Raw genomic sequence first — 27,827 nt, forward strand, 5'->3', positions numbered from 1 at the left:
GGAAATACCTCAAAATACTTTGGACACTGCTGCCAATCAGAACATTTTCCCAAATGGTTGCCAGACATGCTGCTGTGTAAGAGCATTTACACTTGCAGGAGCAATATGTTAAAACATTTGGTATTGTTGTACAATTTGAAGTATGGTAACATGCAGGTAAAGGCTGTGTGTGTGTAAAACCCTGCCTGAGGGTTTCAGTTCCTCAATGGAGTTTGGTAATTCTAAACCATTAATGTTCTGTTCATTCTGTGACGTGAACAATGCAGGCTTGTGGCAACTGTGCACAACCACACAAAACTACAAAGCAATGAACTTTCTGCTGCGGGGACTGGGGGTGGGGGAGAAAAAACTGTTCACTCCCAACTTCTGTGGTCCTGTGACAAAATAGCATTTCCAAATATGGACAGAGAAAAGCCAGGAGCCACTAGATCAAAGAGAACCGCCAAATGCAGCTTTCCAACTCTATCCTTATGGTTAAAAAAATAACAGAGCGATCAGTTTCTCATGCCACAGTTTCCAATGTTCTGGCAGACCTATATCCCTGGTGACACTTACCTCCTGGTTTGTCACAATTTACCTTAACATTCAGATTCTGTTTCCAATGGCCTTTGAGGAAGTCACATGATGCCCAGAGAAAAATAAAACATTTCCTGTGTCTGAAATGGGCAAACCCTTAATTTGCAATAGTGATCCCCTGGTCCCAGATTCTCCCAGAAAAGCATGTACCCACCCTGTCAAGTCCCTTGTATGCTTCACACAGCAAGTACCTTGAAGTAGTATATTACATTTGTCTCATCAGAACTTAAGGCTTAATTGTTAATAAAACAGTATTTCAATATATCAGACACTTGGGCTGATGTATCTCTTCCCACCCCCCAAACCAAGATTCTTGAGCTCAGGAGCAAGGCTTTTTGTTTACAATGAAACTAACTGGGAAAACAATTTTGATTTTCTTGCTTAAACAAAGTCTCCCAGGAACACAAACCATTTGTAAAATCAGGAATTACTTGTAACTTTCCCAGAACAAGTTACTTTTCTCCAGTTATCTGGACAATTCATTTTTCAGCTCCTACGTCCCTCATTTGTAAAAACTGATGATCGTTACACCAACTTTATTTTCCACAACCTAATTTTCCCTTCATGCCCACTCAAACGTTCATCTTTTCATACACAAAATACCTGCTGGTATTTTATCATATTCACTTTCTGTACTTCTAATCTCCTCGCCAAGCTTTGAATTTTTTTGGTACTACAAGCTGCATATACATCACATAGCTCCCATTAAACTAAACTTATTTGCCAAGTAAACTTTTCAACTAATAGGAAAACCTATTTTGCAATCTACCCAGTTATCAGTGCAAGATTGCTTATTGATGAATTGATCTGTTTCCATGTCTTCTAACATTCATTTAGAAGAGTTTTTATCTAGGATAACCTCAATTTTTTTTTCACTATCCATTCTTATGTGGTTGTTATTTTCCATTTGTTGATCTGTCATCAACATTTTATAGGAGAAAAGTAAGGCTTCTGCCATTATAACTTTAATAGTAACTTCCCAGATCTATCAATGCTCAAACCAATTCTAAATGAGGGATTCCTCAGTGGTTAATGCTTCAAAACTCTCCAATTTTACTTTGTTCAGTACCAAAGCCAACCAATCAGATGCTGAATGCAACAAGTCTGTTCATTAATTACTTTGCTTTTTAAAAGCTCTCTTTTGTCAAATATTCAAACTTGAAGACAGGAAAACTGCAAGAAAGTTTACAGAAACTTGTGAAATTGACCTTCCCTACCCATCTAACTGAATGGTAATGTTGGATTTTTTTGTTGGAAGGGGTTTCGTCTTTAATAATACAATCATAGCCTCAATATTTTAAAATCAACTTTGCAAAAAAGGTTTGGAGAGACAAAAGCCAGGCTGAACTGTTCACCTCTTTCTGTTCTCAACTGGTGCTTGCAGTACCATCTTGGTTCTAATCCTACAGCCGACTGAGGAAAACAGCCACCCCTGCTTCATCCAGCCTTCAGCCTTTCCAATGATACATAGAACAGTACAGCACAGGAACAGGCCCTTCGGCCCACGATGTTAAACTAATGACACCTAATCCCTTCTGCCTGCACATGGTCCATATCCCTCCATTCTCCGCACATTCATGTGCCATCTAAGAGCCTCTTAAGCACCTCTATCGTATCTGCCTCCACCACCACCCTGGGAGTGCATTCCAGGCTCCCACCACGGTGCAAAAAAACTTGCCCCATACATCTCCTTTGAACTTTCTGCCTCTCAGCTTAAATGCATGCCCTCTAGTATTCAATATTTCAACCCCAGGAAAAAGATACCAGCGTTCTCTCCTTATAGCACATGCCCTCTAATGCAGGTAAACTTTTTCTGCATCCTCTCCAAAGTTTCCACATCCTTCCTATAATGGGGCAACCAGAACTGAATGCAATACTCCAGATGTGGCCTAACCAGAGTTTTATAAAGCAATGCAGCTTCCTGACTCTTGAACTCAATACCTCAACTATTAAAGACAAAGCATGCCATACGCCTTCTTTACCACCCTATCAACTCGTGCAGCCACTTTGAGAGCTATGGACTTGATCCCCAAGACCCCTCCATACATCAACGCTGATTTGATCTCCCAAAGTGCAACACCCCACACTCCCAGAAACAAACCAAAATTCTAAAACTAATGAGTATGTCATCTTTAAGAATATGCTCTTGGCAACTCAGCATCAAAGCAGACAGCCTAACAATCAGTTAATATTGGCATCCATTTCCAATGGTCAATGAATGAAACTTACTATATACATAATCTAAAGGATCATAATGAAAATAAACTTATAAAGCAATGCAACTAGGTCAAGCCCAATGCTTAATTTCTCCAAAATACTTTCAATACAACAAAAACATTAAAATAGTGTCAATTCTACAGATTTTATTTAAAGGATTTTAATTAAGCATCTGATAAGCCCCTAGCTTAAATACAGACATTGCCATTATATTGTAATAGACATGGAAGATCCTTCTACAAAGTAACGATTCACCTAGATAACTCATTTGGAAATATTTTCCTTTTTTAAAAAAAATGATACATGGTACAATTTCTTTTATCTCACTCACCAATCTCTTCTTTGTAATTATCAATTTCCAATTGCAAAGTTTCTTCAATGTTCTCCTTCAGACACTGCTCTGCTTGAATCTGCTCCTTCAAGAAAAGGATTTCTGCCTTTAGTTTCTCTTCTAGGTGATCGGCAGCTGTCCGCACACTGATGATATTTTCACGGTACTTCTGCACTAGTTCATGTAGTTCCTGAATCAAAGTGACAAAGGTAATACTTGCTGCACATCCTATCTGCAAAACACACATGGCTGAGAAGACAGTTATTAGACCTCTATCAGTTACACATAGAAGCAGAACAACATCCAAAAGGTTTAAGCGTTAGAATAATGAGCGATGACTAATTATCAAGACTACATGCTTGAAATTGAATACAATGTGGTACCATTAGCATTTTTGCTCCCAAAGACACAGGCTTCCATACTGAGCTGGTAAGATCCCAAAAACCTCAATGTATCACAATAATAAACCCACCCTGATTCATGGACTTATCAAATCATAGGTCAAGGTCAGAGGCAACAGTGCATAGGATATACTTGGTAGCTTGAATAAACTCTCCAGTTTAGGCATACTAAACTTACTTCACTAGGAACAAGCAGCTCACCACATCTTTCACAAATATCCAAATCAAGCCAAAAGGCTAGATTGTGAGATTTAAGTTCGCTTACCCCCACAGTGTCCGGTGGAATGAAGTTCTCTTCCTGAAGAACAGAAGAATGCAAACTGTGCTTTCCCTGAAGACTTTCATTTTCTTTCTGTAGCCTCACCAGCTCCTCAGATACTTGTTCCCGTGCCTGAATAAGCACCGCCTTTAGAAAAGATGAATTCACAGACAAAATAAGGACATTCAACTATTAATTGCCTGGTTTTAGTGATTTAAAAAAAATACCATAAACTTAAGTCAACTTTGAATCTATAGCTCAAAGATGGAAACAAGCAACTTCACTAACCATTAGGATTGCAATTAAACATATTCCCCAACTATTGACAAATACCAATGTTGCTTCACAGATAATTTTATTAAATTTCATGATATCTTGATATCTTTTACAAGGATGGGGGGGTGGGTGGTGGTGGTGAGGAAGAGAAGTTATGACTGCTCTTGACACTATTTTTCCTGTAGCAGTGAAGTAACTTTTGGTGCTGGATAGTTCGGGTCACATACAAATGGTTTCAGTTACGTGACGCCTACAGGTCCACAGGCTGTTTTAAAAACCACAAACTGAATTGATAAAATTAATATGAAAAACACATTCTCAGTAAAACTTATTTTAAACATTTTGTAACAGTGCCCAGAGTCATAGATGAAACCAAAACAAAATTGCCCAATCTGCTGTGACAAACCATTTGCTCCTGGGTGCTTCGCTTGGCTTGGGAAAACAAATGTTGCATATTGGTAAGCAAGCTCTCAGCCTCCTGTGCTCGTTGCATCAGTCTAGCCACCTGGGAGAATAAAAGCACAATAAACGAGAACCATTGAAGAAGATGAACACTGCAACAAGATATGCTGGCCTTATTACTACGCCTATTCAAAGATTGCTTTCAATGTCTCGGTTTAAAACAGCCAATAAAATACTTTATATTTAAAAACAAAATTACTGAATTACCTGCATTTACAAAATGCTCTGGAAATGGAGTAACCTATTAGGATATAAGTACAGTAATAGTACACAGAGTTGTCAAAATGGCCAGAGCTAAGGAATTTAGATTATTCCTGCAGTTATAAGTTTTCTGCATTTCTTTGCATGTTTTTACAATAAAGTTTTCTCTGTTGGTCAAAAGCAACCAAAATATTCTCTGTTACAGAAGAAGAATGTTCCTTTGTGTAGCCAATATACCTTGGGTTTAATATAGGAAATAGTGGCACAGAAATTGTGGGCCAAAGGGCCAGTTCCTCTGCTGTATTGTTCTGTGTTCTATAGTGTAGGCAGTGAAACATTTGAAAAATCACTGGTCTTAAATCAGAATGGAAAAGTGGTGAATGATAATATTGAGCTAATTATACCAGTAGGATTCATTTTGACTATGGGGATAAGGCTCTCCTGAGAGTTCAGTAAGCCTTTTTCCAATGTAAGGATGAATGAACTTGCACGGTACCTTTCGCATCTCTTGATGTTCCCAGCACTTTTGAAGCGTACACACTATTGCAATGCAGGAATGCAGTAACTGATATTTACACAGCAAAAAACAATGAGGTAAAGACTCAAATTATAGTTTTAATGGTAGTTGCGAGACAACTGTTCACCAGGTCACCAGAATATTTGCCCGATTTTTATTCGAATAGTTCCATGCGATCTTTTACAACCATCCAAGAGGTCAAACAAAGTTATGGTTCAAGATCTGAGGAACATGATCTTTTGAAAGTGCAGCACTCCCTCAACAGTGCATAAATTACAATGCCTGATTCTGCGTTCAAGCCTCTGGAGTTGGACTTGAACCCACAACCTTTTGACCCAGACAACAAGACACAGCTGATACAATAAGGTTACAGATGTAATCTCTCAATTGTGCCAAGTTAGCCATACCTCACTATTTATTTTCAGTGCCCGTGTTAAATGAAGGGAACATCAGCTGGTTAAACCTGCTACCAAGCTGTATGCAAAGACCTCTGCTGGGTACATGCGTGATTATTGCATTGGGAAAACACTTTGTTTGGATACATAGAAACACACAAAATAGAATTACACCCTTCGACCTTTCGAGCCTGTTCTGCCATTCAAGGCAATCATGGCTGATCCTTTACCTCAATGTCATATTCCTGCTCCCCATACCCCCTGATGCCTTCTGATTTAAAGATTTATCCATGTCCTCAAAAATATTCAGTTACTTGCCCCCTACAGCCCTCTGTGGTAGCAACTTGCACAGGTTCACCATCTCAGAGACAGCATTTCTCCTCACCTCAGTTTTAACTTTGACTTGTGACCCGAGACTGTTTTGTATTTTCTAAGTTTCAATTGGGTTCCTCTCAATCTACAACATTCCAGTGAATACAAACCTGGTCAATTTTACCTCTCTGCATATGATGATTCTGCCATCCTAATGAGTGTGGTAAACCTTCACTGCACTTCCTCTATGGTATGCATATCCTTTCTTAGGTTAGGACATCAATCAGCACAACAATACTCCAGGTGTGGTCTTACCAAGCTCCTGAGCAACACACCCTTGCCCCATAGTCAAGTGTTCCTACCATGAAGGCCATTCTACCATTTACCTTAACTGCTTGCTCACCAGCATGCTTTCAGTAACTGGAGGACAAAGACACCCTGGTCTCTTTAGACACCAGTTTCCAATCTGCCTTTATAGTTGTCCTACCAAAGTGGATAACTTCACATTTATCCACATCATACAGTACCTGCTTTATTTTTGCCTACTCATTCCATCGAAATTGCTTTCTCACCCTCCTTGGTTAAACAACCAGCCAACATGTGCTGTATATGTTCTACTACAAGTGACACACAGGTACAAGGAGTCATCTTAGCCAGTCCCTCAGCACTGATGGCAATGACTGTCAGGTCTGCCTGTTTCTGAAAGGTCATTTCCAGGAAAGGGCAGTTCACATGGCTCAGTACTCAGTTTTTTGATTTTTATGATTTGGACAAATGTGTATGTGGGGGGGAGCGCAACTTAACTGTGTACAAGATATAGCTGTGGGAATGATGGCGAGCAGGAAAGCTTTAGGTCGCAGGTAGAAATAGCTGGTTTGGCCAGTTGGGCAGAGATATGGCAAATGGAGTTCAATCCAGAGAAAACAAGGTAATGCATTAGTGAAGTGCAACAAGGCAAGGGAATATACAGTAAATGGGAGGAATGGAGGGATCTGGGTGTGTATGTGCACAAATCCTTAGCTGGCAGGACATGTCAATGAGATGCTTAAAGGACAAATGGATGCTTTTTAGTTATTTAAAGTACCTAATACAAAGAGCAGAGAGGTTATTCTAAAACCACACACAGCATTAGTTAGACTCAAGCACTGCATCCAGTTCTAGATTACAAGAAAGATATGATTACAATGGAGAGGGTGCAAAGATGCGAGGATGTTGCTAAAAAACCAGCTATGAGGATAGACAGGGCAGGCTGGATTTTCTTCTTTAGAATACAGGACTCGGGAATCTACACTGAGGTATATAACACATAAAAGGCCTAAATACAGTATGTAGAAAGGAGCTATTTCCCTCAGCAGAGAAGTGGGACAAAAATCAGGAGGCATACAGTTAAAATAATTGGCAGAGGGATAAGAACGGAGATGAGGAAACCGCCATCACATTAAACAGTTTGTGGATACACACTTGGAGGGCTGTGGCCTGCAGCACTACACATCTTGTGCTGGAAGGTGCCATGAGGCTGGTTAGCTTTTTTGAATGACAAGGACACCAGGCTGAAAAGGCTCTTCATGTTGTAAACTCTTCTGGGACTCTATCTCAGCCCCTGCAGAAGCATCTTCAGCTGTTTCATCAATTATCCCAGAATGTGTCATTGCTCGATGATTGGGGAATATTCAATGCCATTCACAGCTCCCCAAATAATGACTCAACCACAAATATTGAGATTACTAAAGTATATCAGAATCTGGGACATGGGACTCACCTCCCAATTCCCCGAAATATTTCTGCCACCTACAAGATCAAAACCAGCAATGTGATGGAATATTTTTCACTTGTCCAGATGAGAGAAACTCCAAAATCCAGAGCACAGCAGCCCAATTAATGGCACCCCATCCACCATTCTAAACATTCACTCCCTCTAACAATGGCACACAACGGCTGTTGGATGTACCATCCACAAGATGCACTGCAGCAATTCATCAAATCGCCTTTAACAAGATCTCCTTTACTGCCTGGATGTACACAAAATATCACACCTTGCAACTTTTTTTTTTAAACACTAATTATTTAAGTTCACCAGAATAACTCCATACTTATGTGATGACTAAATACTCAGATCATGCTCAACTAGACTGCTTTAATGCAGCAAAAATCAATCAAAACAGCTACTACATAAGGCAATAAATCACAAGTTCAATATATGATTGCATCTAATTACAAGTACACTGGTACCCTGCTTAGCTCAATTTGTTATAGTGCTCTTAGTCCTCCCATTTGAACACTAAAAGACAGGTACTCCTGTACTTTCAAAGCATTTCTGCACAGCTCTGCTGCGAATCTGGTGTGAATCTGACCTCTGATGCTGTGTGCTGCTGTGCCAGCAACCCGCCATGAATTCCTGCCCTGTTGACATTCTCCCAGCGATGAATATGGAGAGGCTGCCTGTGAGGGCTGGTGTCAGGCAGGTAGGGCTAAATGGTGCAGCTACTCAATGCTGAGATGTGGGGCTGCACCCTGGCCTGTACAGTTGAGTGCTGCCCTTACTGAGGACGGGCAGCAGCTGCTCTGTGGGCTGACAGACCACCTGGACCTCACTTGGTGGATGTGATCAAACTGCTGACTCCTGCTGTCTGTCTGTGCAGCACTCCCAAGCCCAGAGACTTTTCTATGATTAAGGGCTTAAACCATAAAGAAATCTCTCACCCAGACGAGCACTTAAATAGGCAAGGTAGAGGAGGATACTGACAAATGGGATTAGTGCAGATGGGAAAAGAGGTTGGCACAGACATGGTGGGCCAAAGGGCCCGTTTATCTGCAGACCACTCTATGACAGCTGCATATCCAAACAAGCAAGGGGGAGATGTGGCTTCCATCAGAGGGAGTCTGTAGGATCCAGAAAGTCTAACACTTGGAGCAGGTGCAGCCAGTCCCCAGCAATGGCCTGAACTCTGTCAGAAGGACACAGCCTGAGCCCCAGATCTGTGCTGAGCAGCTGGCACAGCTCACCCTGCCCCATCCACACTAACCCTTACAGGCAGCCTCTCCACACTGGTCAATTCATCGCTTGAGAGTACCAGTTTCATTAACACTCACTCCTGGAAGTGCAACCTGTGTGCTATGCAAGGTACCAGTGTCAGAAATGTTGTGGCTACCCCAGCTACCTGGTTACTCGTATCATCAGAGTTCTGTTTGACATAAACTTCCAACTCCTGTTTCTCCTTCATTGTTTTCTCCAGCTGTTCATTAGCTTGTCGTAGCATCACTTGTAGCTTCTTCACCTGCAGAGTTATCAATCAGACAGATATCTCAGAGGGACTTCAGAGTGTGGAAACAGCAAGAGCTTTCAACATTTCTATGCACAATTTATGAGGAACAGGGAAAGACTGCTGATCTGAGAATATAAATATTTGATATTTTCTACAGTAGCATCTTGGTTAAGCTTCTTGACTTGTAAACCAGAGACCTGGATTAATGATCCAGACACATGCTCATTTCCTGTTACAACTGGGAAATTTAAATTTGTTTAATTTGAAATAAAACTCCTGGTTACGTTAAATGATCGGGCTGTCATTAAAATTTGCCTGGTTCAATAATGTTTTTTAAGGAAGAAAATCTACTGCCCTTACCTGGTTCAGCCAAAATGCAATTCCAGATTTTGAGATGTGTGTTTGGTTCTGAAATGCCTTGATAAAATGATCTAGTAAGCCCAGGGTAGCCACTTAGGTAATGAACATTGGCCTTGCCAGCAATAACCACACGCTATCAATGAGAAAAGCACGAGTGAAATATGCAGAGTGAGAACAAAAGCCCAGTAGGATGTGGAAGTACACAAAATTGAGTGTGTGGGCACTTACAAGACTGCAAAAGAAAGTACATGCATAAATGAAAGTGAAGAACATGGAAACTGCAAGGCCAAGGGTAAGGAAGAAGTAAACAAAAGTGATAGAGCTGCAAAAGTCCCCACCTTAAGGGGAAGGGGGGAATCGGTTACACATGGAAGACTGATGCTCATGACAAGCATAAATACTGGTACTGATTGATATGTTGGAACATTGCAATGCTGCAAATTCATGCATTTCTGTCAACGTTATATCTCAATACGTTTACAGAACATGAAGCTTTCAAAACTTCCACTAACATCAGGCTTGCAAATCAAAGCAAATCTCATCTGGACACCCTGATGTGCACATTCCTTCAACTTGGTACTGGAAACAATTCTAGCACTTTGTCAAATCAAAAAAAACTGTGCGCTTTAGGACATTTTCGTCACTCAAATACAGTGCCTAAAATAAAACCACAAATGCAATTGTTATGGACTCAGTGAAAGTCTCTTTAAGATAGAGAGTGTGTGTGTATGTGTGTGTGGGGCGTGCTTACGTCAATAGAAGATAAAGGACGTAATGACGTTGTTGAAGAAGTTAGAAGAAGAAGAAAGAGAGAGAGAGAAGGGAGAGAGACACCAGCCTGCTTGTTTTCTCTATCGATGGATGAGAAACAATAACTGTGTTTGCTACTGAAATCCATGTATGGAAGTTGGAAGTAATCCGGTGGAGTTCACTTTGTTGCTGACCTGTAGAAGGAAACAGGTATTTGTGTGTGGACGACCACGGTTCGGATGCTTTTCGGGGTGAGGAAGTCACTACCGAGTAAACACTGAAGTGTCTTTTGGGTTCCATCGTGGAACATTTGGATTTTGTATGTACTCTCTCTATGTTTTTCTACATCTACATCTTATCTTCAGACAACGGTGGTTGTTGAAGAAGCCCTTGCTCATGTTTCACCTTATGGCTTGCGGAACTGAACTTTAAGAACCATTCAGGAACTGGGAGTTTTGGACTTTGTCACACACACACACGAAGAGTTTAGTTTTGGGGTTAACGTTCGAGGTTTAACATTCTTGAATTCTAACATACTAACATTTTTTTTTACTTTTATTTTACGTATTACCATAAGTAGTGATTAATAAAATAGTTTTTAACACTGAATCATGCTCAGTGTGTTTCTTTTGTTGCTGGTTTGTGACAAAATTGGGGGCTCGTCCGGGATAGTTCCCAAGGTTAACGAGTGTCGTCTGGGATTGTTCCCCAGATTGATGAGATTTGTTCGAGATTCAATCCAAAGATTTTTGAGGGAGGTCTGATAAATTCTTTAATTGGCTTGTGTGTGTGGAAACCAGCAGCAATGGATATTAAGGCATTTTTGGAGTCACCAACCCAAAAGGGATTGGAGGTGGCGAAAAAGGATGATTTGATAAAGATTGCTACAAGGCTAAACCTTACAGAAGTAAAGCAGTCTATGAGAAAGGCAGATATTCAGAGATTGATAGCTGGCCATTATGTGGAAAAGAAGGTGTTTGAGAAGGAAGTGTTAAAACAGTTTCCTGGCAGTGAAATAGCAATTTCTGAGGCACAGGTGCAGCTGGCAAAGATAGAGGCTGAACGAGAGCAAACCCAGTTAAAGATAGAGGCTGAACGAGAACAAACCCAGTTAAAGATAGAGGCTGAACGAGAGCAAAAGAGATTAGAGGCCGAACGAGAACAAAATAAATTAGAAGCTGAACGAGAGGAAAAGAGATTAGAGGCCGAACAAAAGAAATTAGAGACTGAACAAAAGCTAACTCAGATGAAGATAGAGGCTGATCTAGCAATGAAGCAGATGGAATTGAAGAGGATGGAGCTGGATAACGAGGAGAAAAAGAGGCAGCATGAGTTACAAATGAAGCGTAGGAGTTCGGAATCTGATTCTGATGATGGTTTTTCAGCCAGCAGGGAGGTTCGATTAGTCCCTCCTTTTGAAGAAGATCAGGTTGATCAGTATTTCCAACATTTTGAAAAGGTTGCTGTGAGTTCAAACTGGCCAAGGAAAGGATGGGCTCTTATGGTACAGAGTGTGATTAAAGGTAAAGCTCAAAAAGCTTATTCTGCTTTGTCTGTTGAGGATGCAGCTGATTATACCAAGGTAAAACAAGCTATATTGAAGGCCTATGAATTGGTCCCTGAGGCTTATAGACAAAAATTCAGAGACTTGAGGAAATCTGCAGATCAGACTTATATGGAATTTGCCAATGGAAAGAGAATATGTTTTGAACGATGGTGCCTGGCTAAAAATGTAGATGGGGATTACGATAAATTGACAGAATTGATACTGGTGGAAGACTTTAAAAGATGTGTTCCAGCTGAATTAACAACATATTTAAATGAAAAGGCAGTGGAAACTTTACAAGAAACTGCTAGGTTGGCAGATGATTATGCTTTAACCCATAAATCCAAATGGGAAACCAGAGATTAAATTGGGAAGTAATCAAAAAGGAAAAGATGAAAAGAAGCCAGGGCTGGAGAAACCTGTTGAGCGTACTTGTTATTACTGTAGGAAACCTGGCCACGTGATATCTAATTGTGCCCTTTTGAAGAAAAAGAAGGAAGCTGGGCCCAATGCTTGCTTTCAGGCAATTAAAAATCAAAAAGGTTTAGGAGATGCTGTTAAAGATCAGTCCTTGCAAGAGGGAAAAGCGGAAAAGTTGGAGGAGGTGAGAAAAGAATTCCGTTCGTATGTATCAGAGGGTTTTGTTTCACTGAATGATGAGTCACCCCAGGTGCCAGTGAAAATTCTTAGAGATACTGGGGCTAGTCAATCTCTCTTGCTGGACAGTGTTTTAAATTTTGGTGAAGAAAGTGACACTGGTGAAGTAAATCTAGTACGAGGCGTTACAGGTGAGACCATGTCTGTCCCTTTTCACAGGGTGATTTTAAAGTCAAAGTTCGTAGAAGGACCAGTCGAGATAGGGATAAGACCTAGTTTGCCAGTGGAAGGAGTTTCTTTGTTATTGGGAAATGACCTTGCAAATGGAGAAAGTGATCCTGTGGTACGGTTAACAACCAAACCAAGGATTGATGAGTCTGAGGATAATCCAGATGTTTACCCATCATGTGCAGTGACTCGAGCTAGAGCTAGAGAATTAGCCAAGACAGACAGTCCGGTGCAGTCTGATGTGGTTCCTTGTGACAGTCCTAAACAGGAAGAAAATTTTGATGCCTTATCTGAGACTTTTCTGTCTTCACTGGAGGATCAACATCCTTATAGTGAGCCTGAATTTAAAGATTTGTCTTTGTCAAGGAAGGATTTTATGGTGGAACAGACAAAGGACCCTGAGTTGACAGAATTGAAAGAAAAAGCTCTCTCATGTGAGGAGATTGAAAAGGTGCCAACTGGATACTATGTCAAAAATGGAGTGTTAATGAGGAAATGGAGACCTCCTCATGTTCCTGTTACTGAGGAATGGGAAGTTATTCATCAGGTTGTTGTTCCAAAAGTTTATAGGGATGAGATTTTAAACCTGGCCCATAGTATGCCTTTGGGTGGTCATTTTGGTGTGAATAAAACTGTAGGGAAGATCTTGAAACAATTCTATTGGCCTGGTTTGAGAAAAGATGTGGTGATGTTTTGTCGAACCTGCCACACATGTCAGATGGTAGGTAAACCAAAGCAAAAACCCCCTGTGGCTCCTTTGAAACCAATTCCTGCTTTTGGTGAACCCTTTTCGAAGGTGATTGTGGACTGTGTTGGCCCCTTACCAAAGTCTAAGACTGGAAATCAGTATTTGTTAACCATCATGTGTGCCACTTCTAGATTTCCAGAGGCAATACCCCTTAGAAATATTAAGGCCAAGACGGTGTCAAAGGCTCTTGTAAAATTTTTTACCTTGTTTGGTTTGCCAAAAGAAATCCAATCTGATCAAGGTAGTAATTTTATGTCAAAAATTTTTCAACAAATAGTCTATGAGCTGGGAGCAAAGCAGATTGTATCATCTGCGTATCACCCAGAATCTCAAGGAGCTCTGGAGAGATTTCATTCTACTCTCAAAAATATGCTGAAGACTTATTGCTTTGAAAACACCAAGGATTGGGACGAAGGTATCCATTTACTTTTGTTTGCCGTTAGAGAATCGATCCAGGAGTCAATAGGATTTAGTCCGTTTGAGCTTGTATTTGGACATAGGGTGAGAGGACCTTTGGAGTTGTTAAGAGAGCAATGGGTTAATGAGGAAGTTCACTTGAGTCTGTTGGACTATGTCCAAAAATTTAAAACTCGGTTGGAGAGAGTCTGCCAGCTAGCGAGAGAGAATTTGAAAACAAGCCAGATAAGAATGAAGACATATTTTGATAGACGTGCTCGGCCTAGGACATTCGCAGTGGGGCAAAAGGTATTGGTATTTTTCCCTAGCCAAAATAATCCCTTGCAAGCTCGTTTTTCTGGACCCTATGTTATTGAATCTCGAGTGACTGATATAACATATATAATCAAAACACCAGATAGACGCAAGAAAACACAACTCTGTCACGTAAACATGCTAAAACCTTATTATGAGAGGGATTCAGTTGTGGCCTTGGTGGATGGTGAAAAGGTTGTTTCTAGAATGCCTGATGTTGATGTTGAGGAAGGCCAATTTAGACCAAATATTGTTCCATCGAAACTGAAAAACCAAAATATCCTGGAGAACCTTGAAACGAAGTTGGACCATTTACAAGTTTCACAAAAACAACAGATGAGAGAATTAATTTTAAAATTTAAAAATCTGTTCCCAGATGTTCCAAACAGAACATCGATAATTACCCATGATGTTGATGTTGGGGATGCAAAACCAATCAAACAACACCCATATCGAATGAATGTGGAAAAAAGTAAACTTGTTGATCAGGAAATAAAGTACATGTTGGAAAATGATATTATTAGACATTCTACTTCAAATTGGAGTTCGCCCTGTGTTATTGTGCCTAAACCTGATGGAACTGTTAGATTTTGCACAGATTACAGGAAAGTGAATGCTGTAACAAAGTCAGATGCTTACCCTATTCCTAGGGTGGATGATTGCATAGACAGAGTGGGAAAGGCAAAATTTCTTACAAAGATTGACCTATTAAAAGGGTACTGGTGTGTTCCATTAACAGATAGAGGAAGGGAAATTTCAGCCTTTGTAACCCCTTCTGGATTGTATGAATACAATGTTTTGCCATTTGGAATGAAAAATGCTCCGGCAACATTTCAAAGAATGATTAATTCAGTGATTCATGGGTTAAAACATACAGATGCCTACATTGACGACTTAGTGACTGGGAATGATACTTGGGAAGATCACATCTCTGCGTTAGAAAGGTTGTTTGAAAGACTTTCCAAGGCTAACCTTACAGTTAACTTAGCTAAAAGTGAATTTGGCCATGCCACTGTGACGTATCTTGGTTATGTTGTAGGTCAAGGCAAGCAAGCTCCTGTTCAGGCAAAAGTTCAAGCAATATCTGAGTTCCCTATTCCCACAGGTACGAGGACTGTTAGAAGATTTTTGGGAATGGTTGGATATTATCGAAAATTTTGTAAAAATTTTGCTGATATTGCTCTTCCCCTAACTAATCTTCAGAAGAAGGGAGTAAAGTTTGATTGGACAGATTCTTGTCAAGAAGCATTTGAGAAGCTGAAAGCCATTTTATGCTACCATCCTGTGCTCAGAACACCTGACTTTGAAAAGCCATTTTCATTAGCAGTAGATGCCAGTGATGAAGCTGCAGGAGCTGTGTTGTTGCAGAAGGGTGACATTGATGATATTGACCATCCTGTAGCTTACTTTTCAAAGAAATTTAATGAGCATCAAAAGAATTATTCCACCATAGAGAAAGAATTACTGTCGCTTGTTTTAGCCTTGCAACATTTCAGTGTATATGTTTGCACCGCTCAGAAACCATTGACTGTGTATACAGATCATAACCCATTGGTGTTTCTGAGCCGAGTCAAAAACAAGAACAGAAGGCTGTTAAACTGGAGTTTAATTTTGCAAGAGTTTGATCTCATGATAACTCACATTAAAGGCAAAGATAATGTGATTGCTGATTGTCTTTCCCGATGTTAAATGGGAAACATGTATCTGTACTAATCTGATAGTCTGTAGTTGTGTAGCGTGATAATTATTAACATTACTAACTCTATGCGCGGTTAAAATTTTCTTGGGAAAATTTTTTTTTAGGTGGGAGGTGTTATGGACTCAGTGAAAGTCTCTTTAAGATAGAGAGTGTGTGTGTATGTGTGTGTGGGGCGTGCTTACGTCAATAGAAGATAAAGGACGTAATGACGTTGTTGAAGAAGTTAGAAGAAGAAGAAAGAGAGAGAGAGAAGGGAGAGAGACACCAGCCTGCTTGTTTTCTCTATCGATGGATGAGAAACAATAACTGTGTTTGCTACTGAAATCCATGTATGGAAGTTGGAAGTAATCCGGTGGAGTTCACTTTGTTGCTGACCTGTAGAAGGAAACAGGTATTTGTGTGTGGACGACCACGGTTCGGATGCTTTTCGGGGTGAGGAAGTCACTACCGAGTAAACACTGAAGTGTCTTTTGGGTTCCACCGTGGAACATTTGGATTTTGTATGTACTCTCTCTATGTTTTTCTACATCTACATCTTATCTTCAGACAACGGTGGTTGTTGAAGAAGCCCTTGCTCATGTTTCACCTTATGGCTTGCGGAACTGAACTTTAAGAACCATTCAGGAACTGGGAGTTTTGGACTTTGTCACACACACACACGAAGAGTTTAGTTTTGGGGTTAACGTTCGAGGTTTAACATTCTTGAATTCTAACATACTAACATTTTTTTTTACTTTTATTTTACGTATTACCATAAGTAGTGATTAATAAAATAGTTTTTAACACTGAATCATGCTCAGTGTGTTTCTTTTGTTGCTGGTTTGTGACACAATATATAAAAGTAATATTGACAAGTACACTGCACATCTCCAGTCTTGCATAGAATATAACACTAAACTGCAGCACAGCTAGCAAGGCAAAATTCATCAATGCAGTAATGGAGGCAGATTGTGACAGAGATACAATGTAATAACATGTCTAATGTATCAGCGATGGTGCATTAGAAGGTCTTCTATTAAGATTTAATGTTAAAATGTCCATCTCCCTGCATCAGGATTCATGTCATTTTTAAAAAATACACTTTTCTCACAGAAACATAAGAGTTCCTAATATAAACCAAAGCTTAAATCTTGTTCTAAGGCAAGATTAAAAATAACTTGCTTCCATTGTGGTCCTGTGGTTTCCAAGGTGAATGATGAGACCAAGGTGGGAGTTGCAGGAGATGCTGGATGGGCCAGGCGGTTGGGTACTTTGAGATGGTGCCCTCCTTGTGAGATGCTGGGCTCCCACATGCAAAAGTTTAAAATGCACATTAAGAAGGGCACCAACAAGATGTATACATGTAAACACTAACAGGGCAGGGTAAGTGTAAAGGTGGCATTCAGGCTTTATCAGCTGAAATACTAAGCATAAGAGTAGGGAGATTTTGTTCCAACTGCAGAAAACACTAATTATGCCAGAAATAGAGTTCGGGTCACCATATTTACAAAAAGGGATGTGACAGCATTAAGGAGCAGATTATGGAGAATAGTTTTGAGGACAGTGCAGACACGAAGAATTGCAACTATGAGGAAAAGATTAGCTTGACCCGTGGTTGTTTTCTTTACAAAAGAGAATACTGATAGATTTAATTGAAGGCCAACTGTACCAGGAAAGTTAAGAAGAGCCGAAATGGAGTAGGTAAGTTCTATTTTCTTACAATGAAATATAGCATAACTGGTCAAATGACTACAGGAGAATTCGAAGAAAGTGTGACACTTTATAGGGCTCTGGATTAAGAACAAGCAAATAGGATTAAGTTGGGTAGCAAAATTTGGCTGAAATACACTTGACAGGCCAAATGGGCATCCCATGTGCCAAACGAGTTGTTGATTCTATTATATGATATTTTCTAATATGGATTTCCAAGAGGTATTTGACATGGTTTCATGCAAAAATAGCAAAACATACAGAATAGGAAGGAACATGGGTTTGAACGCAAGGAATAGGAATAGACTATTTAACTCTTGATAACTGATTAACTCCTTCCACCTGCCCTCAATCCATGTCCCTTCCTATCTTAGCCAACAAAAACTTTCAGCCTCTTCTCAAATTTTCAATTCAACCTTTTTCACTTAGTGTGTCAGAACAGAAGATAGCACTTCCTGGAATCACCACTGAATGGCCTAATTTTAAGGCTTGGGCCATTTGTTCTAGACTCTCACTATAACAAAAGTAAAAGGAAATTTGATTACATCATTTAACCATCTTAAGCACCTAAATTAGATCACCTTAATATTTACTCAAAAGAATCTAAACCTAGTCTGCAGTCTCCTCTGGTAATCTAACCATGATAGTTTCATCAAATGATTATTTGGCTACATAGCTTCCTTCCAAGTCCAATCTATCCAGTGCCTTGAACTGCGTAGTGGTCCAGATGAGGTCTAAGAAAGCCTTAAAACGTCATAATGAAACATCTGTCCCTTAATATTCCAGCTCTGGTACTAGATTTCAAAATTCTATTAAGGTCTATAATTATACTTTGTTTCAGCCCATTAACTTTTAGTGATTTCAGCATCTGGGCCCCTAATCTCTACCTGCCATTCCTAATATCTCAACAATTAAAAAACAACTCTAAAAGTTTTCCAAATTAAACTTAGTTTACCATTTACCCCATTGAATCTATTCATGCTTATTTTGACTGATCTATTGTACCACCAACTTAGTGTTAGAGTCAGAGTAATATAGCATGGAAACAGGCCCTTCAGCCCAACTGGTACATGTCAACCAAGGTACCCACCTAAGCTAGTCACATTTGCCCACGTTTGGTTCGTATCCTCTAAACCTTTCCCATCCATATTCTTATCCAAATGTCTTTTAAATGTCGTTATTGTACCTGCCTCAACTCCTTTCTCTGGCAGCTTGCTCCATATACCCACCACCCTCTAAGTGAAGTAACTGCCCTTCAGGTCCTTTTTAAATCTGTCCCCTCTCACCTTAAACCCATGCCCTCTTAGGGTTTTGGTTCCCTTTCCCTGGGAAAAAGACTGTGACCATTCACCGTGTTCCTCATGATTTTATCCAGCTCTATAATGTCACCCCTCAGTCTCCTACATTCCTAGGAATAAAGTCCTTGTCTGCCCAACCCCTCCCTATAACTCAGGCCCTCAAGTCCTGGCAACATTCTTGTAAATCTTCTTTTAGATAAACAATCCCTTATTCCATCTGGGTAGTCTCCAACCTGACGGCATCAACTTCGATTTCTCTAACTTTTGGTAACTACTCCCCTGTCCCTCCCCCTTTGTTTTCCCTTATCCCTCTGGCCCCATCACCCCTTCTCTTTCCCCTCCCCTGCCCTCATAACCTGTCCATCACCCACACCTTCCTCCCTCTGGTTCCCCACCTCCATCCCTTTATTCCAGGCTCCACTGTCCTCTCCTATCAATTTCCATCTTCAGCCCTTTGCCTCTTTCACCCATCACCTCCCAGCTTCTCACATCACTCCCACTTCCCCCCCCACCCCAACCACCTACCCTCTCACCTGGATTCACCTATCACCCGCCAGCTCATGCTCCTCCCCCTCCCTTTTATTCTAGCTTCTGTCCTCTTTGTTTCCAGTCCTGATGGAGTCTTGGCCCGAAACATGGACTGTTCATTTCCCTTGTCTGACCTGCTGAGCTCCTCCAGCACTTTGTGTTGTAAATCTTCATTGCACTCTTTCCAGCTTAATGATGTTTCCTATAACAGTGACCAAAACCGTACTCTATCTTTCCTATAAGAGGGTGACCAAAACTACACAACATTGTTGATTTGTATGAATAAAGACATTGTATTCAGATTAGTGTGACACATGACAAACCACTGATCTTTAAAACTTTATTCATACAGTACAGTAATAGGGCCTTCTGGCCCAATGAGTCTGCACCACCCAATTACACCCACGTTAACCTTTTAACCCGTACATCTTTGGAATGTGGGAGGAAACCGGAGCACCCAGAGGAAACCCACGCAGTCACGGGGAGAACGTACAAACTCCTTACAGACAGCAGCAGGAATTGAACCCTGATCACTGGCGCTGTAATAGCATTGCACTAACTGCTATGCTACTGTGTCTATACTGGGGTAACTCATTTTATACACAGGAGTACAGGGTTGTATGTCCAAGTTTGCAGATGACATCACTAGGATGCAATAAGTTGCAAGGATAGTAATGGGAAAATGCAGGACATCAATTTTATGAATAAACTAAATTGTAGCAATAATCGAATTGGGAAGTCTTTCATTTTGGATCCAAAACACAATTTTAAATTTTGTTTTAGAAAATCATGAGACATCAAATAAAGATGTCCAAGAGCACAAATCACATAGCTAATGTAATAGTCTTTTTAAAAATGTAATCAAGGTAACATCAGCTCAAGGTAACCGCAATACAAAAAGTATTGAGGTTGGAGACGTGTATTGTTCAGTTTAGAGTCTCAAGTTAGACTTTTTATGAAGCCTGGAGTTCAGCTCTGGTTGTGGGATAGCAGGAGATATGATTTTACCTCAGAGGAGATACAGTATGGTGTTCTATCATCAGAAGGATTCAAGGCTTAAAGGGTTAATTTGAGCACAGGTTGAATGAACTTACATTTCCCGAGGAAAGGGAATGGAAGGGTCAATTAAGTTGCTACAAGGATTCAAAATACTGGTTCAGGAATACCTTCCAACAACTTAAAATTTTATCAGTTCTGTCACACAGGAATGAAATCAGAAATACAAACAAATATATAATAGATATGGGAAAAGAGGCCACTTCACCACCTCCAAGCCTGCTCTGCCATTTAATAAAGTCATGGCTGATCTGACCTTAACCTCAGCTTCTCAGTCTATGCACAGTAAACATTTTAATCCTTAGCTTTTCAAGTATTTATCTACCTCTGCCTTAAATACTCAAAGACCCTGCTTCAGGAAATGCACTTCATCTTTGTCTTAAGTGAGCGACACTTAAACTTTCTCTAAACTGTTTCCAACACAATAATATCCACACTTATCAGTCGCCTCATTCAACTGAAAAGCAAGCACCACCAAAAATACAACTTTCTTCCAATAAAGAGGATTAAAAATAGACCATGGTGCAATTAAAACTTTCCATTGCCATAAGTCTTGTTCTATTGGATCAATTCCAAATTCTAAAGAGAATTAGATAAATTATGGAGTATTTATTGAGAGCTTCATTAATCCAGGATGGTAATACTTTACAAAACATTAAATATGTAACATTAGTGAATTGTACAAGCACAATATTTCAGCATTTGCTTTTCTTCCTCTTTTCATGTTACTAATAAAGGATAAGAATGTTTTGCTTAGAGGAAATTAGGTGGTATCATAACTAATTGCATGCGATCTTTAGCAGCTGAGCTGGTGCCACTTTTCCATCTTTAACTAGGCTTAGATTCTGGTGCAGTATTGGGAGCATGCTGCACTGTTGGTGCCTTTGGATGAAACATTAAGCCAAGGTAAAATTGCTCTGTCTGATGAAATGTGAAGGATTCCATGATATTTTCCCTAAAAAGCAGGGAAATGCCCTAGATGATATTTATTCTTCAACATTACTAAAAAGATTGACACACACAAAATGCTGGAGGAACTCAGCAGGTCAGGCAGCATCTATGGGAGGGAAATGAACAGACAATGTTTCAGGCTGAAACCCTGATGAAGGGTCTCATTCCCTCCCATAGATGCTGCCTGACCTGCTGAGTTCCTCCAGCATTTTGTGTGTTGCTCCAGATTTACAGCATCTGCAATCTCTCCTGTTTCCATGTTACTAAAAGGATGTTCTGGTTATTATCACATTGCTGTTTGTGTGCACTTGCTATACATATATTGGTTGCCAATTTCCTCAAGAAAGGATGTCGAGATTACCAAAGCACTCAAATTCTTCCCTTTAAATATTGCAATATTTTCTCTAACAATTCACATTTTTTTTAAAAAAAGAGGTCATGATGGTATGTGATGAATTTTTATAGCGCTGCATTTTAGTGAAATTACATGAAAGTATGTAATGTTGCAGACTTTTAATACTGTGAGAAATAACTGGGGAGAAATAAAACCAGGGATGAAGATTAAGGAAAACAAATTGCAAATAAATTTAAAATAACACACTTAAAGGTTTCTCAAATAGAAAATTCATCAGGATCACTGGCCACATTGCATAATAGTATCAAAGTACGTGATACCCTAAAGAACAAAGAATTAAATTGAGTCATTAGAATCTTTCTGAAATAAGATTCCATTTGAAATTAGTACCAAAGGACAGCATTTAATGATGTAAATATCTTTTAGGAAGACGAGCAGAATCACATATGTTGACTGTGTTGCAGAGAAATATCCTGAAACTATCAGTCTCACCTGGTCCCGGGTCTCCGCTTCCTGCACTTGGATTCCTTGGAGCTGCTTTTCATAATTTGAGCACATATCACAACGGCGGCCTAATTTGTTTCCAGCATTCTGCACCTGCAAGAAAATAGCACACACTGAATGTGAAAGAGAATAGGCAGCATGTAAATACAGACGTAACGCAGAATGAATTCATATTATGTAAACTAAATTCATCTTGGAGAAATTTTGTTTCTCTCCTTTGACCTTACACAAGAATCAGGAATATTTGGCCCTTTGAGAGTCTTCAACTAGATCATGGCTGACCTTTCGCCTCAACTGTTTTATTTCTGCATTCTGCTCACATCCCTTATTTTGACAGGAACATGGAGAGAATAAAATGGGTTAGGATAGGATTAGAGTAAAAATGGGTACTTCATGGTCAGTACAGACTTGGTAGGCTACAGTCACTCTATGACTCCATAAACACTATACAGAGCACTCCAGATATGGCATCAGCAAGGCTGTATATAGCTGTAGCAAGACAACCTTATTCTTGTACTCAAATCCTCTTGCAACAGCCCAATATACAATTTCATTCCTAATTGCCTGCTTTAAATTTTTAGTGATTTGTTACAAGGATACAGAGGTCCAATCGAACATCAACATTTCCCGATCCCTCAGCACTTCTGAATTTCCTACTGCTGGACAGTCTCACTAACACCCCCCCCCTGCTGACACTGTACTCCACCTGCTGTGCCATACCATTGGCCACTCAACTACATCCCCTTTAAGGTTCTTCATATCCTCATCACTACTCACACTCCCATCCCCGCTCACACTTGGAAAGTCATTGATACGGACTGAATAGCTGGGCCCCAAGCATCACGCTCTGAGGAGAGATTTATTCCTACTGTTTCTCATCTGTCAACTAACTCTTAATCCAAACTCAATCTGGTGTATAATCCACAAACCTTGTTCATCAGCCTCCTGCGTGGGACTTCATCAAAAGCCTTCTGAAAATCCAAATACACCACATTCACTAGCTCCCCCTCATCTATTCTTGTAAATGTTCTATTAGAACTTGTATCACTGTCCTGCCTAGCTCAGGAAACAGGTCTGTGAGGTACGTTTTCTTCATAGTGTCCCTAAAATGAGCTACAGGGTGAGGGTGAACACCTGTTTTTTGACCATTCTATAATAGTGTGATAAGGTGGTCTCTTGACCTCACAATCTACCTCGTTATGACCTTGCACCTTATTGTCTACCTGCACTGCACTTTGTAACTGTGACACTTTATTCTGCACTCGTTTTAACTTCTACCTCAATGCACTGTGTAATGAATTGTCTTGTATACCATTCAAACAGATCAAGCTTTTCACTGTACCTCCGTACATGTGACAATAATAAACCAATTCCAATACCACTGCAGAGAATAACAACTCAGTTGCTGACACTAACCTTACCAAGGAGTTCTAGCTCACTGTATCATGCAGAGTTCAAAAATTAATACAGTACAATTGCTAACTCCTCAAGCAAATGTGTTAATTCATACAAAGATAATCATTATAACCCATTATTGGGTTTTCCCTTAAAGTCAGCACTGTCTCCAAGTCACACAAGTCGAAAGGAAATGCAAAACAAAGCAGCTAAGTTACAAGAATCCATTCCTCTTGACCCAAAGATATATTGTGACGATGGAGAGAAGGAATTGGAGTCAAAATAACTTTGGTGAATTGGTGGAAATAAGCAAGTGTAATAAGCAAAATGTCTGCCAAGTGGAAGGCCTTTAAAAGTCTGATGTCAAGAGTTCAGAGCCTGCATGTTCCTGTTAAGGTGAAGAGCAAGGCTGGCAGGTTCTGTGAACTCTGGTCAACAAGAAATATTGAGGCTCAGATTAAGAGGGAGGCATACCCTGCACATCAGCAATTGGGAACCAGCAAATCTCTTGATGACTACAAGTGTAGGAGCGCACTTGAGACAAGTTCGGAGAGCAAAGAGAGGATATGCGGGGAATCTGGCAGGTAAGGCAAAATCCCAAGAGATTCTATGGGTACATTAAGAGTAAAAAGGGTGGCTAGGGAGAGAATAGGTCCCCTTAAAGATCAGCATGGCCGTGTGTGTGGATCCAAAGGAAATGGGAAAGATTTTTAAATGAATACTTCTCTTCAGTTTTAACTGTGGAGAGAACAGTGGAAGCTAAGGAAATGGGGGAAATGAGTGGTGATGTCTTGGACCACATACAAATTAGCAGGGAGGAGGTATTGGAGTCCTTGAAGTGCATTGAGGTGGACGAATCCCCAGGGCCTGACCTGGTGCATTCTTGGACCTTGTAGGAAGCTGGAGAAGAAATTGCAGAGGCCTTTGCAGAGATTTTTGCTTCATCTCTGGCCACAGGTGAGGTTCTGGAGCATGGCAAATGCGGTACCATTGTTTAAAAAGGGTAGCAAAAACAAGCCAGGAAACTACAGGCCGGTGAGTCTGACATCAGTGGTGGGTAAATTGCTGGAGGGGATTCTGAGGGACAGGACCTATCAACATTTGGAGAAACAGGGTCCGATTCAGGACAGTGAGCATGACTGCGTGTGGGAAGTCGAGTCTGACAAATCTCTTGTTCTTCGTGGAGGTAACCAAGAGGGTAAATGAGGGTAAGGCAGTGGATGTTGTCTATATGGAATTTAGCAAGGCCTTTGACCAGGTCCCTCATGGCAGGCTAGTCTGAAAGGTTAAACTCCATGGGACCCAGGGGGAGATAGTAGATTGGATTCGTAATAGGCTCAGTAGTAGGAAGCAGAGGGCGATGGTCAAGGGTTGTTTCTCAGCTTGTGTCTGGCGGTGTGGCACAGAGGTACATTCACATCTAAAACAATTTAGATGTGAATGTACAAGGCATGGTTAGTAAATGTGTGGATGATACTAAAATAGGTGTTGCAGACAGTGTAGAAGGTTATGAAAAATTACAGGGGGATCTTGATCAGCTGGGTATGTCGGCTGAGGATTGGCAAATGGCTTTCAATCCAGATAAATCTGAGGTATTGCACTTTGGGAGATCAAACCAGGATAGGACTTGTACAGTGAATGGTGGGGCCCCAGAGAGTGTTATGGAACAGAGGGACCAAAGAGTGCAAGCGCAGAGTTCACTGAAAGTGGCGTCACAGGTAGACAGGGTGGTGAAGGCAGCATTCAGCACGCTGGCCTTCATCAGTCAGGGCACTGAGTATAGGAGCTGGGAAGTTACATTGCAGTTATACAAGACATTGGTGAGGCCGCACGTGGAGTATTGTGTACAGTTCTGGTTACCCTGTTATAGGAAAGATGTTATTAAACTAGAATGAGTGCAGAAAAGATGTACCAGGATGTTGCCTGGACTTGGGAGCCTGAGTTACAAGGAGAGGTTGCGTAGACAAGGACTTCATTCCCTGGAACATAGGAGATTGAGGGGTGACCTGATAGAGGTAGACATTGTCATGAGGGGCATAGACAGGGTGAAAGCACAGTCTTTTCCCCCAGGGAGGGGGTGCTAAAAACAAGAGGGCATAAGTTTAAAATCAGAGGCCAGAGATTTAAAAGGGACATCAGGGGTAGCTTCTTCACGCAAACAGTGGTGCATATTTGGAATGAACTGCCAGAAACAGTGGTTGAGGCAGGAGCATTAGCAGCATTTAAAAGCCACGTAGACAAGTACATGGATTGAAGACGTTTAGAGGATTAACAAATAGATGTCACAGTCGGCATGGATGAGGTAGTCCAAGTGGGACATTTCTGTCCTGTACAGTTCTATGATTCTATAATTAGAATTTGAAATTCTACACCTAAATGAAGAATTTATGGAATTAAATAAAATGTATTTGTCTACATCCAGTGTAAGCCCAGAACGAACTCAGCAACTAAGAACAAGTAAAAAAAAATTGTAGATACTGGAAATCAGAAATAAAAACAAAAAGTGCTGGAGATACTCAGTAGATTAGGCAGCATCTGTGTAGACAGAAACAGTTAATATTTCAAATCACTAGCCTTTGTTTTGCATGGATGACATGCAAAACAGTTTTTCACTGTACCTTGGTAGATGTGACAATAATAAACCAATCTATATTAGCTGTTTCTCTAGAGATCCTGCCTGAATATTTCCAGCATTTTCTGTTTTCACTTATCCAAGAACTGATGGTGTGTTTGAACCTTCAATTTTTGTATGAGAGTTGCATAGCACTAGAGTGAGTTCACTGGAAGCCACCAGCTGAGTGAAATGCTGTGTAGCATGATAGCAATCTTCTGATAGTTAGACACACACGCGCTTATTTACCCAAAAGTAGTTTTTGATTTCAGTTGCCCCATTTAAGATAGCAGGGAATACAAATACCTGTTGGAAAACTGACTTTGAGGATACTCTAACATTAGAGACATGTTAGTAGTACACGCTCCAGTCCTATAAAACCATTGGACAATTGCTGAAATTGCCAATAACGTATTAATTCTTGATCACTATTAGGCTCCAGTTTCATTCTCATTTATGATGTATTTAAATCTATGAATACATTTAACTGATTAAACTAATACTGATTACATTAAGTTATATTGTGTTTAATTCTTAATTGTTTTATATTTGATCAAATTCCTACTGGCAATGTTTTTTTAATACAACTGAAGGACTCAAATCTCTCATGCTTCCAACAAGAAAACATGCAATTTCATTAAGAATGTTATGCAAGTTAAATTATGGCTGTCTAACAATATTCAAGAGTGTTTATTTGTGGGATAACAATGAGGCATCCAAATTCCCCATCTCCACACTGGTCATTTGGACCACAAGATCATAAGAACATGAGGTGAAGAAGCACGATCAGGCCATTTGGTCCTTTGCCCCAATGCCATTTTAAGATCATGGTTGATCTTTTACCTCAGCAGTACTTCCTTGCACTATCCCAACATTCCTTGATACATTGATGTATCCAAAAATTAACTACAGTAATACTGCTATAATCTGCCATTCAACTGAACAGAAATTCTGACATTTAGGCAGCTGGCTCCCACAAGTCTCACAGGAACCCTGATTCCTGCGTTCCCTGGGCCCCAGATCCCTGTGCTCCCCAGAACTCACTGGGGACTCGATTAGTTGGATCGGTTCTTTTTTGGCAATGACATGGAAAGCCTCATCCAGTAAAATCCAGCACACTCAGGACTTTAATGATGCTGGACTAGCAGATTTTCCAGGCTAATTGGATGTTACTCTATAGTGGTCCAAGATACTTTTAATAAATTTTCAAGTGAACCCATGGCCATAGTTGCACTGAGAGACTGATTTTGCACCAAGTGACTTCAACAGAATCCGCACAGGCTGTGGCCATTGAAGGCTTTCAATCTTCAAAGCTGAAGAGAGGAACATTTGCTCTGGTATTAGTCATGAGGTAATGTTGCATACATTCCATTATCTGTAGCTACTTCCAGCTGGATTACAGAATTGTGTCTTTCCATAATGACTGGGGTGGTTTTAAATGCTTGGTGAACAGGGAGGTTAGTATTGCCCCTAGTTTTCTTCCCTCATCTGAAGATGCTAGAAATTTTGACAAATGGCAGATAGGTAGCATGGGCCAGTGCTGGTAACCATGCAGATGGATCCTAGTCATATTCTAGCTACAAGTCACTGA

General features: G+C 40.3%; 1 protein-coding gene across 4 annotated transcripts in view; it reads right to left on the reverse strand.

Moving 5' to 3' along the window:
• rabep1 (rabaptin, RAB GTPase binding effector protein 1) overlaps positions 1-27,827 on the reverse strand; it is a 98,197-nt gene that overhangs the window by 27,584 nt on the left and 42,786 nt on the right. For 3 of the 4 annotated variants that reach the window (XM_052035365.1, XM_052035366.1, XM_052035364.1), the window contains exons 10-14: positions 22,219-22,323; positions 9,106-9,222; positions 4,467-4,565; positions 3,791-3,931; positions 3,125-3,314 (exon numbers count right to left, since the gene is read on the reverse strand). In XM_052035365.1, the coding sequence (XP_051891325.1) occupies positions 3,125-3,314; positions 3,791-3,931; positions 4,467-4,565; positions 9,106-9,222; positions 22,219-22,323 (652 nt within the window). The remainder of the gene's footprint in view (positions 1-3,124; positions 3,315-3,790; positions 3,932-4,466; positions 4,566-9,105; positions 9,223-22,218; positions 22,324-27,827) is intronic. The other variant, XM_052035367.1, reaches the window with a different exon arrangement.

This window comes from Pristis pectinata, chromosome 21, assembly GCF_009764475.1.
Source record: "Pristis pectinata isolate sPriPec2 chromosome 21, sPriPec2.1.pri, whole genome shotgun sequence".
Taxonomy (NCBI): Eukaryota; Metazoa; Chordata; class Chondrichthyes; order Rhinopristiformes; family Pristidae; genus Pristis; species Pristis pectinata.